The sequence below is a fragment of the Miscanthus floridulus genome, unplaced genomic scaffold, assembly GCF_019320115.1.
Source record: "Miscanthus floridulus cultivar M001 unplaced genomic scaffold, ASM1932011v1 os_995_1_2, whole genome shotgun sequence".
Lineage (NCBI taxonomy): Eukaryota > Viridiplantae > Streptophyta > Magnoliopsida > Poales > Poaceae > Miscanthus > Miscanthus floridulus.
This window is the reverse complement of record NW_027098566.1, coordinates 1-15,875: the sequence shown is the minus strand read 5'-3', so window position 1 is coordinate 15,875 and position 15,875 is coordinate 1. Positions and strand designations below refer to the sequence as shown.

The window sequence follows — 15,875 nt, the reverse complement described above, 5'->3', positions numbered from 1 at the left end:
CGGCTAATCTACCGCTGCCCTCTTTCCCCAGGCTTTCTCCGACATCGGGGGAGAACTCTTTGTCCGACCAACAACTGTGCCTCCGGAGTCCGGCGAGATACTGATGGCACTTCCTTCAGGTTGAGTTGGTCGTCGTGCATCCACAGCGGGTGGCCAATTACCCTTCGACACACTTGAAAAGTACACTACCCTATCCTATGAATGGATCTTTGCATAGGTAAATCAGTCTGCTGCTCGGCAATGAAGAAGGATAAAATGCATCAGGAATACACAACTAAGATATTTACCAGAGGAGGCAAATTTTTTGCAGTTGAAGGTTTCTCAAATAAGGCGAAATAGTATAAAGTAATAAGTGGTTCAGAAGATGTTGCCAAAAAGGTTTCTCAAATCATGTCGGACAGAATCTGAATTGACAAGGAACCAGGGGGAACTTACAGCAGAAACACCAGCATTCTGCACATAAGCAACATCATCTGGAGTAAACAGACCTGATTCACCAACCACCTGAAAAGTATAAAGGGAAAAGATAAACAATTAGGACGATTCTTTACGGTGATAGCATCTAGGGTTCCTCGAATAATGCGATATCTTACACCGGGTAAATCCTTAACCCTTCCTCCTCTTACTAATTCTACAGAATGTTCTTGTAAATTATGGATCATGACACCTAATAGTCCTACTCCAGAAACAAAGGAATTAATAGCAAGCTACGAAAAGAGAGAATTCCTTATTTGACACTAGGAAAATGAGTCGTTCCTTTCTTGGTCCTAAAATTTTCTTCGTTCCCTATTTGACACTCACTTCAACTTTCATCCCTAATTTGACACTACCGTCAAATCCGTTAGCTAACGGTGTTAACTGGCTATTAAAAAGACGTTTTTGCCCCTAGAAAAAAAAGCGGCGAAGCAAATTTGAGAGGAAAAAAAAACCTGCACCCGCCTCTGATGCATGCGCCCAGCTGCAAAAAAAAAGGCGCGGGTTTTTTTTTCTCTCAAATTTGCTTCGCCGCTTTTTTTTCTAGGGGCAAAAACGTCTTTTTAACAGCCAGTTAACACCGTTAGCTAACGGATTTGACGGTAGTGTCAAATTAGGGATGAAAGTTGAAGTGAGTGTCAAATAGGGAACGAAGAAAATTTCAAGGCCAAGAAAGGAACGACTCATTTTCCCAGTGTCAAATAAGGAATTCTCTCCTAGAAAAATGCCCTAGCAATATGCAATACATACACTACAACTGCAATGTCGAATATAAGTTGACATATCTGCTTAAAATAACTTGTCAGTTTCAGTTTCATAATCTCTTTCCTGTTTCCCTTTGGCTGTAAAGAAACTTATTTTCACATATGTTCATATGTTCAACAAATTGGAAAACAGGCCATTCCAGTGCCTTTTCACATTTCTGAATAAGGTTTCCAATAAACTCCCTCCCGCAAAATAAGATAACGTGTAGAACTCAAAGACATTCAGTATGCTTCAAACGCCACAAAGGCCAAGAGCAGGATTCATTCAATGCATGCACGTAGCTCCTAAGACATACAGGTTAAAACTGGATATTTACCATGGCTTCCGATTTGGAGAAAATTTCTTATTTGGCCCTGATTGAAACTTGCCTTTCTTTCTTGGCCCTGAAACAAATTTTCTTATCTATTTGGCCTCACTTGAACTTTTGATTTCTAATCTGGCCTTACCGTCACCTCCGTCCAAGTTGATCAAGATTGACTTGTCAGGTTTTTGTTAAACTGACAAAAATATCCCTGGGATATTACAGGGCCCAAGGAGTCAGGCATGTCTCTCCTTCGTGTCATCTCCTCCATCTATCCCGTCTCCCTCCCACTCTCCCTTCTCAACCCTAGCGGCGGCAGCAGTGGCTTGGTGCACGGTGGGGCGGCAGGCCGAGCGGCGTAGCCTGGGCACAAGGCGGCATGGCATGACCTGGGGGCGGTGGGGCCTGGGCGCTAGTCAGCGGCCTGAGCAGCGCATGCTGGGCACTAGGGGGCGCCGGCTCGTGCTGAATGGAGGCCAACGGCAATCGTGTGCGGGGATCTTTCTGGATTTCTTGAACACATCGCTAATGACAATCAACAAATGGAAAAGCAAAATAGGCAGGCGCGGCGGCAGGTGTGATTTCCCGGGGGCCAAGGGCGGCACACGGCAGGTGGCAGCGCACGGCTTTGCTAGGGCGTGGGCGGCAGACGGCAAGGCACTGACGGGGCCGCGGGCGGTGACGGACGCCAGGCGCAGCGGCAGGCTCTGTGGGAGGCGTGGCTTTGCCAGTGGCCACATGCGGCAGGCAGCAGTGGTGGAGTCCAGACCGAGCGGAGCTCGTGTTTTTTTGGCGATGGTTGTGGAAAAGGAAAGCGTGTTGCTTTTTTTCCATGGCCCTGGAACTGCTGCTGGCATTGTGATGCAAACGCTACTATAAACAACTTTGAGCAGGCAAATTAGCATGGAACAATCAAACACCAAACCCCACAAATGCTCTTTGGTTCCTCATAATATCTGAGGGGTAAGTTGGTCATTTCATGTACCAGTTAACGCCGTTAGAGGCCGCAGCCGACGGTAAGGCCAGATTAGAAATCAAAAGTTCAAGTGAGGCCAAATAGGTAAGAAAATTTGTTCCGGGGCCAAGGAAGAAAAGCAAGTTTCAATCAGGGCCAAATAAGAAATTCTCTCCAATTTGTGTTTAGAGAATACCACACTTATTTGGCATTGAAATATGGAAGTTCCTATTTGTGTTCTATGTGTCTGAGCCCACAGAATGTACGCACTAGGTTATTCTAATGAATCAAATATGGAACTAGAACCTGACAAGGTTATTTTAATGAATCAAATATACACCCAAAACAATGATATTACCAAAATTCCTTTCTCCCTGATGCTATCACCATGCTTCTCAAGCAACATCTTGGTGTTTGAAGTATCAACAACAAATGTCTCTGCAGTGTAAATAATTTGTAGAAAATAAAATAATATAAGCATTCATCAGAAAAAAGGTTTAGAGAAAAAACAAGTGGGAAGCATTAGTACTTGGTGAAATAGAAAAGTTCAAACTTAAAGATGACAAGATGTCTTCTATAGAAAAAAGAAAAACAAGCACAAGAGGAATCCCATACCAAGGCTTCGGTTATAGATACCAAGAAGCTTAACTCCATTTATCTTCAGAACACGCTCCATCTCTCTTTCATCATGAACCTAGAATATAAATCCCACAAGAATATCAAAATCAATCTTAGCTTACTGTGGACTATTTGAGTTTATCACACTTGTCTTTTATTCAGAAAAATATTATGAGACCAGCATACAGACAGGGTTCAAAAAGGCGCTAGGCGGTATCTAGGAGGTGACTCACCGCCTTATGAGACCAGCAAGAAATTGCAAGTTATTCCACACTATTTCCATATGAAGACACAAATGAAAAAATGCATAACATTTCTTTTGTCAAATTACTTGTTGAGTATTTGAATAAAACACACAGAATGATCGTTCGAGAACAAGTCTCTAACATGATATAGAAGCATAAGCAAACTACTATGGTTCATTCTATCATGTGAAGTAAACTATGCGATTTTACTAAAAAGGAGAACGTTAAACTTTTTCATCATGCAAAGTAAATTACTATGGTTCATTCTGCCATCCAACACTGGAAAAGTCACCAGTTTCTAATTAATGGGTGGGTACAACAAAATGAAATGCATAACACGTCGAACCTCAATAAGAGCTGTCATTCCCAACCCTGCGCAAATCTTAAGACAGTACGTTATGTCAACATCTGGTAGCACAGCAGCAATTAATAGAATTGCATCAGCACCCTTAGAGCGAGCATTATAGATTTGCCACTTATCAATGACAAACTCTTTGCAGAGAAGGGGGCACTGCATTCACAAGAGAAATTTTTACATCTTCAGAAGTATTGGTATGGTAACTCATAATCATTCTCAGAAAAAAAAACACTTAAATGCATCAGTACCTTCACTCCTGAGGTGCGCACCTTCTCAAGATTCTCAAAGCTTCCCTGTACAATCGAAGCAAATTAAGGGAAACCAGGTAAGCATAACATCTATGATCCCCGCAGACACAATCAATTAAAATCAATTGAAATATACCTGAAAGTACTTCTCATCTGTCAAAATGCTCAAACATGCAGCACCATTCTTTTCATAAGCTTGAGCAATTTCAACCTGCAATAGAAAATTACTTTTTAGTTACATAACCAACCACTGAAACTGACTCTAGGTTCCACAGCTAATGAGCCCAGAACATACAGGATCAAAGTTCTCCCTGAGCACGCCCCTACTTGGGGATGCTTTCTTGACCTCAGCAGTCAATGCAGGTACCCCATTACGCTTGTAGGCAGCTTCTGAAGCACCATAGAAGTCTCTTGAAGGAGGGGCCTTCTGTGCAGCCTGAATCACCTCCTCCAGAGGCTTCTTAGCATGCCCCTGCACAAGACCAGTACAATCTGTTAACCATCCGTTTAAAAAAATCTGTTAACCATTTTTTGAGCGGAAAATACAGCAGGGGAGGCCCCCACTGTAAACTTTTTATAAAACAAAAAGAGCAACAACAACTCTAAACAAGAGGAAACAAAAAGGGAAGCAAGCCCGAGGTGGGCAGCAAAGCTAAACTAGAGCAGCTGTACAAGAAAGGAAGACAGAGCTCTTAGCAGAACTGAATCTATGGGCCCGTAGTCTAACTTCTTCATAGAAAGAGCTTTTCCAAGAATCAAAGTACGGCCGGCCTCTGTCAAATATAAAGTTGTTTCTCTGCTTCCAAATCTGCCAGGTGGCAATGATGAAGGTCTCCATAAAAAATGGATTGTTATGTTGGACCTTGGCTTGCTGCATCATCCGGAAGAAATCCATTGTGAAGTCCCAATTTATACCAAGTTGTTGCCAGCAGGCTTGGCTAAAGGGGCAGCTGAAGAACAAATGAAAAACAGTTTCTTCAACGTTGTTGCTGCATAGAACACAATTGTAGTTGTTTCCCTGAAGCTTGTGCTTTTTCCTTCTCAGAATGTTCCTTGTGTTTAGTCTGTCCATCAAGAGGAGCCACAAAAAAACTCTAAGTTTGTTGCAGCATCTGGAGTTCCAAATCCAGAGAAAAGGGGATGGGGGTTGTATATTATTGTAAGGAAAGTTGTAGCACTTTGATGAGTAGTAGTTCTTGCTTCCCCAAATGTATTCCCAGGAATCCTTTGAATTCTGATCGACCTGCAGATCTTGAATTAATTCTTGGAGACTTTGGAATTCTTGGAAGGCCTGCTCTAATAAGGGCAAGTGAAATTGGGCCTCCAGAGTGTTATTAGACAAAAACCTGGCCACTGAGATGTTCTTATTCCTGGCAAAGGAATAGAGCCTTGGGAATTTGGATTCTAGGATGTTGTCATTCCAAAGGTCAGACCAGAAAAGCACCGTGGAACCATCTCCAAAAGTGTACTTCGCAATTCCTCTGAACATGTCACATAATTTTAGGACATCCTTCCACCAAAAGGGGCCCTTATCTGTCGAAGCATGTGGCACCTGACCCTAGGAATAATGCGCATTCCAGATCAGCTTCACCCATGGGATATCCTTCCTATTATAAAATTTGTCCGGATGCTTCAAAAGAAGGGTCTTGTTTTGACTCCTAAGATTGATAATTCCCGATCCTCCTTTTCTTTTTGGCTTTGAACATTTACTCCAGGCCACCAGTGGTTTCATCTTTGCATTGGAGTCTGAACCTCTCCAAAGGTAGTGACGTCTTGCTCTATCAATATACTCAATGACGGCCACCGGCACCTCCAAGGTACACATGGCATAGGTGGGCAGTGAAGAGAGGGCAGAATTAACTAGCTGAAGCCTTCCTGCATGGGTCAGGAAGGTAGAAGTTGCCGTGAGCCTTCTTTCAACTTTAGTCATAATGGGACCGTAATGTTCAACCCGAGGTTTTCAGCCTGTTCGGTTGGCTGGTTTGTATCGTTGCTGGTTCATGAAGAAGTACTGCTGGCTGGTTTGTGTGAGAGAAAAATACTGTTCCGGCTGAAAATTTACGATCGTTTACGACGAGCCACAGCCAAACGAACAGGCTGTTTGTTGTTCCCAATGGCAGTCCAAGGTAGGTAAAAGGAAGAGATTCCAAATTGCAGCCGAAGACACCAGCAAGGAGTTGAGCTTTTTCAGGAGAGAGATTTAAGGGAACAAGGCAAGACTTCCTGTAGTTGACTCTCAGCCCTGTTGATTGCGAGAAGGATTCCAGAAGGCCTTTCTGGATGAATAACTCTCTTTGAGAAGCTTTCATGACTAGAGTAGTGTCGTCAGCATATTGAACAATGGGGAACTGATCCAGCTCAAAAGAAGGAATAGGCAGCTCAAATAGACCTTGCTGATAGGCTTTGTTGACAATGTACTGTAGAAGGTCTGCAGCAAGCACAAAAAGAAGTGGTGACAAGGGGTCACCTTGCCTGACCCCTCGGCGACAATGGAAATAATTACCTGGCACACCATTCAGAAGAATCGAGTAAGAACCAGAGATCAGAATCCTCTCAATCCAGTTAATCCAAATTTCAGGGAACCCCAAGCTCCTCATCATCAACAAGATTGTGTTATGTTCAATTGTATCAAAAGCTTTTGTAAAGTCCAATTTCAGGATAATAAGCTCTTTTTTGGAGTGTTGACACTGATATATGTATTCATAAGCCCAGGCCAAACAATCTTGTATTGTTCTGCTTTTTATAAAACCATATTGATTGGTATGAATCAGCGGTATTATTTTTTCTTGCAGCCTATTAGCCAAGAGCTTTGTGATGATTTTGATGACCCCACTTAGAAGAGAAATGGGCCTGAAATCATTAACACTTGTAGGATTCTGCACTTTAGGAATCAGTGTAATGAATGAATTGTTGATGGCTTCTAGACTCAGATTGCCATTGAAGAAATCAAAGCACAAAGTGTATATGTCTTCTTTTATAATGTTCCAACATTTTTTCATAAAGAGTCCATTGAAACCATCGGGGCCTGGGGCTTTGTCAGGAGGCATGTGTTTGATTACCTCATCAATGTCAATGGTGGAAAAGGACCTAGAGAAAGATTCCAAGTCATTTCTTGGCTGCACCGGTTCTTCCAGGTTAAAAAGCATTATAGGGTTAGAAGAGCATCCCATCCTTTTTTTGAAATCCTCCAGTAGCAAAGCTGCTTTTTCACTATGTTCAGTTACAGTCCTACCATCCTCCACAATCAGGTTGGTGATGGTGTTAATCCGATACCTTTCAGTGGCTGCAGCATGAAAAAAATTTGTTCATCACCCATCTTGGTCCATCTTACAGTATACCTTTTCTTCCAATATTCTTTTTTATAGCCATGTAATCTCAGGATGTGAGCCTTAAGAATATTTCTGAAGTTGTATTCTTGAATAAAGAGGGGTCTTTGTTCTTCCAGGGAGTCAAGAACCTCAAGCTTGCTGCTGCAAATTTTAATTAACCTGGAGAGGTTGGATAGTTTCTTACTCCATTTTTTAAGTGCAGCTCTCAGGAGTTTGAATTTAGAGCTGATTCTTGCGGCGCTGTTTGAGGCTCTGACATTAGCAGACCATACAGACTTAACCAGCTCCATGAACTCAGGATGATCAGCCCAATAATTTTCAAATCTGAATACTTGCGCCTTGGGAATATTGGTGCCAATTTGAATTTTACAAGGGATATGGTCTGAAGTTGGTCTTGCTAGTGGTAGAAGAAGAGTATCCGGGTAGACAGAGATCCAATTAGCTGAAGTGAAGACCCAATCAATTTGCTCAAGGAGGGGATCGTCTTGCATATTGCTCCAAGTGTATTTTCTCCCTTTGAGGGGAATTTCTAGGAGCCCCAGGTTGCTTATAATTTCATTGAATATCATAATGTCATTCATATTGCCTCCACTTTTATTTCTGTCACTCAGGGATCTATAGAAATTGAAGTCATCCATTATCATCCAATTGACAGTATCATCAATTTGAAGGTTATTAAGCCAGAGAACAAAATCATCCCTATCAGGGTCTTGACAAGGTCCATAAACAGTGGTAAGAAACCAATGATGACCATTATGTAACGAAGAGAACTTGACTGTGATGGAGAATTTGTTACTCTCAATGATATCTCCATTAAAGAGGGAGCTATTCCATCCCATAAGAATGCCTCCAGAATTTCCAACAGAGGGAGAGAAAGCAAACTTGTTGAAACGCTTTGGGGCCAGCTTTTTGATAAAAGTATGATCAAAATGGTCTCTCTTAGTCTCTTCAATACAGTAAATTGCACAAGCGCTTTCATCAATTTTTTTCTTTTACAGCATTACACTTGTCTTCAGACTTGATTCCTTTGATGTTCCAATTGAGTATGTTCCAGCTCCTATTGAAACTATTGTTTGGACTATTATCATTTATTGTGTTATCCATAAAAACAAGTGTAGGTGCAGCAGCCATTACAATTTTTCAAGTTTGGAGATACGCTATTACAATTCGCCTATTTGCTGCCATTATAATTCCATCTCTCTCTCATCCATGCCATTTTCTACACCTCCTGCGTATATGGGTCCACTGTCAGACCCGTATTCATACAAAAACGCGTACACGAACGTGTATAGACGCGTACAGGCCCACTGGACGCGCACGGCAGCTTCCGCGACGCCCTGGTCGCGCTCACCGTGCTCCAAGCCGGGGCTCGTGCTACGCAAGGAGGAGCCGGTCCGGCTGGCGTTGGTCGCGTGGGCGCTCCGCCGGTCTGCGCGGGACCTCCCGCGGGTCGCGTCCTCGGCGCGTGCCGTGGCCGCCAAGAGCCAGCCCGCAGACCCCCGACAAGACCCCGCCCACTCCGACGAGGATGTGTTGTTCTTGCCAGACTTGCGGCTAGCGACCGTCTCCTTGGCCTGGCGGAGGATCTCACGCACGTGCTCCTTGGCGGCAGCCCTCTCGTCCTGTCCGCGGCGGCTGCAGGCACCATCCTTCTTCTTGCCGGATGCGGTGGCGGCGGACCAGGACGTGGGCGTGCTGGGCATGGATATGTAGTGCGCGACCCGGTCGAGGACGTTCTCCTTGAGCGCCTGCAGCGACAGCCTGGGCCCGTCCCACGACATCATCGTCTTCATGTATGACGACATCGCGGACAGCCCGGACAACCACCGAGCGACGTGTATGTGGGAGTCCCAAGGACTACATGGGCAAGGACGTGAACGTCAACAACTTCCTCGCTGTCCTGCTTAGCGACAGGTCTGCATTTATCTTCGAGAGCCTCCTGCCGGAGAACATCGACGCGTACGCGACCACGGCGGGGAACGTGGAGGAGAGCAGCTGGGGCACCTACTGACCCGGCAACGACCCGGATCCGCCGCCCGAGTTCGACACCTGGCTCGAGGGCCTCCACAGCGTCGCGTGGATGGAGGACAGCGACGTGGGCGACCGCCGCGCCGAGTTCACTGAGGCAGCAGTACGAGACGGTGAAGGACCGGATGTCGACGCACAGCACCTCGCCGCGCAGAGCCTCTACACGTTCTCATGGGCACCGACGTTAAGGGCCCAGGGTGCTCGGCATCGTGCGGCCGCCGCGGCAGCCCTGGACGACCGAGGACGAGCGCTGCCGCTCCACCTCGCGCGCTGGCCGCCGCGGGCGAGCGCGGCCGCTCCGCCTGGCGCGCACTGGGCTGTACGTGTGTTACTGTATACATACGTATCCGACAGTGGCCCATGTACGCGAGAGGTGTAGAAAATGACACCGATGGAGGATAGATGGAATTATAATGGCAGTTCTCCAAATAGGCGAATTATAGTGGCGTATCTCCGAACTTAAAAATTGTAATGGGCTTAGAATCAAAATAACCCAAGGAAAAAAGAGGAGAAAGAGAGCAGCAAAAAGACTGAAACTGAGCACTTAAGATTTTCTGAATGTTGTGAGCCACAAGCACATCAGAGGGAAGTGAACCAGGGGACCAATCCCAGAAATCAGCAAGCACAATAAAAAGAAACCAAGCCAATACTGCCAACATGAAGGTGCAGGAATCACAAAAGGTTCTGAAGCAACATATCCAACCAGTCTCTGACCAACTTAACAGGTTCAGATAGAATTCAGTACAATATTCAAAGACAGGGCATTCCCTGATAAAAGAGAAACTAAAAGGCCGACACTTCATTGGTGCACTTCTTCAAGCTGCAAATCTGCTCCTCCATCCTCTTGAGGCCTAGAAGCAAGGAGCGGTTCGGCTGACACCTCCAAAGGAGCGATGCCACAGGACTCAATGGCCAACTTCTGTATCTCCGCAATGGGTATTTGAGGGAAGATAATGCCCGTATTAGTAAATTTAGCAATGGTTGAAGTGTCGGGGAAATCAGAGGCTTGGCAAGTAGGTGAGAGCAGAATGTTACCCAACAGATCAGACTGAGGCTTGATCTTTTTATTCTTGTTGTTCTTCTTGTTTCTGGTGGGAGCCTTCTTCAGGGAGATACTAGCAGGTTTGTGTCCGTCTAGCTTCTTTATGAGTCTTGGACTCCTTCTAAGCTTCATAGTGGTGGTGGGAGTAATACATTTTCTCTTCTTTGTTGCAGATATGCTTCTCATCAGAGCTGTTTAACTGAGACACAGTAGTAAAATCCTTGTTCTTGAACCTTCTTCTGTAATATACCCTAGTCATTGGATTACCTTTGCCCAGGGAATAAGCATAAGGAGCTGGCATGTTTGGGTGGATCTGAGCACCACCAAGGTCTAGTAACATTTGCTGTGGGTGAAACTGAGTATCATCAGGGTTTTGTTGCATAAGTAGATTACTTATGGGAGGGCTGAGCGGAGGAGCATCACACTGATCTGGGATATTAACAGCAATACTGAGAGATGTAATCCCAAGAGCAGCCAAATCAATGTGAATCAGGGAGTTTGGAATGCTGAGACTACCCATTATCTTGGAACAGCCAGCCTCGCTTTGAGTGGCAATCAGTTGCTTGGGCCCATCTGCCAGAAATTTTGAGATAGCTACCTTCTGCTCAGTGTCTTTCTATGTCTCTGGAGGAACAGTGACCTGCTGTTGTTTGGCTTGCAGCTGCTCTTGATTAGTTTCATCTTGGTCAGTCCCCTGAGAGTTTAGGACCCTTCCCTGGGCTTCAATGGTGACTTCTTTGTTTGCCCCCTGCGCAGGCTGCAAAATGGGGGCAGAGAAGGATGAGGTAGCCTCACTAATGACAGCAGAATTCTGATCTTCCTCTACGGCCCCTTGATTTTGATGTGCTTCAATCAACTGGTCCATAACCTGATCTACCATCTCAACTATGTTGTTGATTTCCCCAGGAAATACTGGCTCCTCGAAAGGATGCGAAAGGATGAGGGTTGCCATTGTGAGCAGGTGGTTCTTCCTCATCAGTGGGCTGAGCATTTGTGAACTCTGAATTAAAGATGTACACAGGAACGGTCCAAGACCGACCCGTGCCATTAAGCTCTTTACCATGCTTGACCACTAGACTGCGAGGGACCTCCAGAGGGTTATCAATCATCACTTTGACCAGAACACGCGCTCGAGAATGGTCACTGGAATTCCAGAACAGGAGCTGCCCAAAGACACTGCAAACTTGCTTCAGGATCAAAGGATCCTTAAAATCCAGTGGATAGCCCAGCAGCAATAACCAGCTCTTTCTAGTGTATGGAGAGTTGCGCACATTCATTGGGGTCTCATCATGCTTAATGAAACAAACTTCATGACCACCTATCCAATGCGGACTTGTAACTGCAAGTGTATCGCGCTGACAAGGATCGTGTAGCTGATAGATTCCCACACCATGCAGATGCGGCGCGAAGTAGAGGACATTCTTCCATACCTCAATTTCTATGTAGTCCCTGGTGAGATGCATGAGCTAGAGCTGCTGCGCCGGGGTGAGCTGGGCTTCAGTGATCGCGATGGCATAATCTTCATGTCTCTTGACAATCCCTCCAGAGACACAGACGGTGCGCCTGGCACGCCTGTGCTGTCCACCATCTTCAAGGATCATCGCGCTTGGGAAGAAACGCCTTGGATCAATGGCAAAGTTCGCCATGGCTTGAGCGCTGTTTGCGGAGGTGGGAGGAGGTGGAGGCTGAGGATGCTCTGGCTGCTCAGGTTGCTCTGTGTTTGTCTTCCCCGGAGTAGGGATGTGAAGAGTGATCTTCTGCGAGCAGCAAGAAGGCAGAGGGGCACTTGGGGCATTAACAGGCTTAGGTCCTAGAGACCAATGAATAGGAGGAGGTTGAACGTTTCCATCATTACTGCACACAGTGCTCAATGGTTGCAAGTTGGGCTTAGCAGCCCACTTGAGCTTAAGGTGGGCTCTTCTTCTAAAGCAATTTCAAGCCCGATGACCATAAATGAAACAGTAAATGCACCTGATATCACTTCGGCACTCCCGTATTAAATGATTCGGGCTTAAACAGCGAAAGCATAATCTGGTTGAAGGGTTGGGAGTGAAGTTATAACGTTCACCTTGGGGGAGCTGCACTTCATTATATTGCTTCGGCTGAAGAGAATTGGGCAATTCGCAGCCAGAATATCATTGCAATTAATATCAAGATCTCTCTCGAGCCTTTTGAAAACCGTTTGAACTGGAACCACTGAGGAAGATACAGCACGATGAGCACCATTGAGTCTGTGAGAAGCAAGAACATCAGGACTGGCTTGCACAACTGAAGTTATTGGATCAACAAGAAAATTTTCAGTAGCCGAATGCTCCTCACGACCATCTTTAACAGTTTCAAAATCCCTGCATTGAACTTGGTTTGAACTGAGTCCAGCATGCTTCTCAGAATCCAAAGCAAAAGGGGAGGCTCCAATATGCATACGAGAGGGAGATGAAGCCGGACAAAGAAGACTTCCAACTGTAATCACAGATGAAAAGAGCTCTTTGGGGCGAGATTTAGACACAGGAGAGTCTAAAATTAGTTTTTTGCTGAAAGAGACCCTTTTACCTGAAGTCCTGTGTTTACTTTTTTTGCTGATCTTTGTGGTCCAGCTAGCTTCTTCCTCTTTTTCCCAATTTTTCCATTCCCGCTTCCAATCAGCACCTCCATCACGCCACAAATGAAAATATATATCAAAATGATCAGTCGTGATCCTTTTGAGAGCACGAACAAGCAGCCCCACGTTCTTGGATGCAACAGAGAAGCGAAAATGCCGCTCTTTTTGAAAAGAAACATGAAAACCAGCGGGAGTTCCTCCAAGGCAGCAGTGGAGAGCCATGGCAACAGAATCCTCAGTGAGCCGAAAGAGAAATCTCCGAAAAACCACAAGCAAGAAGCGAACCATCCGGCGAGGAAGAAGTGTGATGAACCGAGGAAGAGAACTTGCGCAACACCTCAGCTTGAAACTTCTTACCGGGAGAGAAGTCCCAGTCCCGCACGAGTTCCGCCAGCGCTGGGTCCTGCTCCAGCTCAATCAAGGCGCCAGGAGACAAATCCATCCCCATAGCTATTGCTCGCCCATGTCTCTCTTGCGAACAGCGGTGGTGATGTCATGTGGGGACGCACATATTCAAGGACTCGCCGTGTCCGCGACGTGAGGAGAGCCGCCGAGCGCGCGCGAGACCAGGCGGCAGGCACCAGCGAGGCAAGCTCGGAACCAGAAAGTGGCTACAAGGAAAGAGGATCAGATCGTATCCCTTAATTATAGGAGTCTATTTGTTATCTTTGTTACTGCCGCATGGCTATATCATTGGTGTAAACCTGAACCGTGGAAGTTAAGCAAGTTATTATTCATCTAATCTCTCCCTCTCCTCCCTCCAACTAAGCCTAGCCGGCCGAGGGGCAAAACCTCAGCCCTAGACGACGACGGCAGAAGACTACGAACTCCGTAGTCGAGGGCCAGCTACCCTAGGACACGACGCCCTTGACAACCTGGTATCACGATCCCGGCGATCCTCGCCTACACGATCCACCTCGCCACCCCCACCACCAGCCGCCGCGTCGCCCACCCCTCCGTCCACGTCAGCCGCATCTTCCTGCACCAGCACCATGGGTGACAATGGTGACCTCAAGGCCACCCTGGACATGCTCGCCGCCGCCGTCAAGACCCTGCAGGCCTCCGTCGACGCCAACTCCAAGGCGATCCACTTCCTGTCCACCGAGCGCTCGTCCTCCTCGGGTACCAAGCAGGGGTTCGGCGAACACCACAACGACCGGCCGCCGAAGTTCCAGAAGCTGGATTTCCCGCGCTATGATGGGAAGTCCGATCCGCTGATCTTCATCAATCGTTGTGAATCCTACTTCCATCAGCAGCGAATCATGGAGGAGAAGGTATGGATGGCCTCCTACAATCTAGAGGAGGATGCACAGCTGTGGTACATGCAGGTCCAGACTGACGAGGGGACCCCTTCCTGGCGCCGATTCACCGATCTGCTTAATCTGCGCTACGGGCCGCAGTTGCGGTCTGCCCCCCTCTTCGAGTTGGCCGATTGTCGGCGCACGAGCACCGTCGCAGAATATCAAGACCGGTTCCAGGAGCTCTTAGCCCGCGCTGGCCCCCTCGATGAAGCCCAGAGGGTCCAATTGTTCACCGGCGGCCTCCTTCCGCCGCTCAGCATGGACGTACGGATCCAGAACCCGCAAACCCTAGCGGCCGCCATGAGTCTCGCCAGGCAGATGGAGCTGCGGGAACAATACGCGGCGCCCCCGGCCAAGGCCGCCACTCGGCCTCTCCTACCGGCACCGCCACCGCGGCTGGCCCTGCCGGCACCGCCAGGCGCCAAGCCGGCCACGCCAGCCACCATCACCGTGGAGGGCCGCCAGATCAAACACCTTACTCAAGCGGAGCAGGAGGAGCGATGTCGCCTCGGCCTCTGCTACAACTGTGACGAGAAGTTCACCAGGGGCCACAACCGGGTGTGCAAGCACCTTTTCCTCCTGGATGGCATCGTGGAAGATGACGAGGCCGACTCAGCGGAGGCTACCGGGGAGGACACCACGGCTGAGGAAACGCCTCAATTCTCCCTGCACGCCATCGCTGGTGTGGCTTTCAGCGACACAATGCAGATCCGGGTCGTCCTGGGCGACGCAACTCTCACCGCCCTCCTCGACTCGGGTTCCACACACAACTTCATCTCTGAGGACGCCGCTCTCTGCTCCGGGCTGCCTATCCAACACCACCCGCGCCTCACGGCTACGGTGGCCAATGGCGAACGCGTCGCGTGCGTGGGCGTTCTCCGCCACGCCCCGCTGGCCATCCACGGCGACACGTTCTTCGTCGATCTCTTCGTCATGCCGCTCGCGGGTTACGATGTGTTGCTGGGCACTCAGTGGCTCGCTACCTTGGGACCGATTGTGTGGGATTTCAGCGCCCGCACGATATCCTTCAGACGCCAAGCCAACGCAGTATGCTGGCGCGCTCTCGCCGGTCCGGCAGCCCCTACCCTGAGCGCAACAGCGGCCAGCAGCTCTCTGTTGGAGGAACTTCTGGACACCTTCTCCGATGTCTTCGTCGAGCCTCACGGGCTCCCTCCCCCGCGCAGCCGCGACCACAGCATCACCTTGGTGCCGGGGGTGCAGCCCGTGGCGGTCCGGCCGTACCGCTATCCGGCCCTGCACAAGGACGAATTGGAATGCCAGTGTGCCGTGATGATGGACCAAGGGCTCATCCGCCGAAGCTCGTCCGCGTTCTCTTCTCCAGTCCTCCTCGTCAAGAAGGCCGACGGGTCTTGGAGATTCTGCGTCGACTACCGCGCTTTGAACGCCATCACCGTCAAAGACGCGTTCCCAATTCCCGTCATCGACGAGCGTCTGGATGAGCTCCATGGCGCAAAGTTCTTCACTAAGCTCGATTTGCGCTCGGGCTATCATCAGGTCCGTATGGCGCCGGACGACATCGCCAAGACCGCGTTCCGCACCCACGACGGCCTTTATGAGTTTTTGGTGATGCCGTTCGGGCTATGTAATGCCC

The 15,875-nt window shown here is 47.9% G+C and overlaps 1 protein-coding gene across 1 annotated transcript; it reads right to left on the bottom strand.

The window, feature by feature from the left end:
- Positions 1–357: 357 nt before the first annotated feature.
- LOC136535493 (uncharacterized) lies at positions 358–14,273 on the bottom strand. The gene is made up of 9 exons (XM_066527749.1): positions 12,914–14,273; positions 12,432–12,823; positions 4,260–4,436; positions 4,101–4,175; positions 3,965–4,009; positions 3,705–3,869; positions 3,111–3,189; positions 2,854–2,933; positions 358–504 (listed from the first exon to the last, which is right to left on the bottom strand). Exons 1-9 carry the CDS (start codon positions 13,248–13,250, stop codon positions 358–360), a joined length of 1,497 nt encoding a protein of 498 aa, XP_066383846.1. The 5' UTR covers positions 13,251–14,273.
- Positions 14,274–15,875: the final 1,602 nt, after the last annotated feature.

What these genes read in the sequence shown, in the direction of transcription:
- LOC136535493 (XM_066527749.1), bottom strand. Translation starts at nt 13,250, where the DNA reads ATGGTTCGCTTCTTGCTTGTGGTTTTTCGGAGATTTCTCTTTCGGCTC. An exon ending in TGAAGTGCAGCTCCCCCAAG is followed by an intron (nt 4,437 to 12,431) that starts GTGAACGTTATA and finishes GGTCTTGTGCAG; the next exon opens with GGGCATGCTAAGAAGCCTCT. An exon ending in TGCGCACCTCAGGAGTGAAG is followed by an intron (nt 3,870 to 3,964) that starts GTACTGATGCAT and finishes TTGTGAATGCAG; the next exon opens with TGCCCCCTTCTCTGCAAAGA.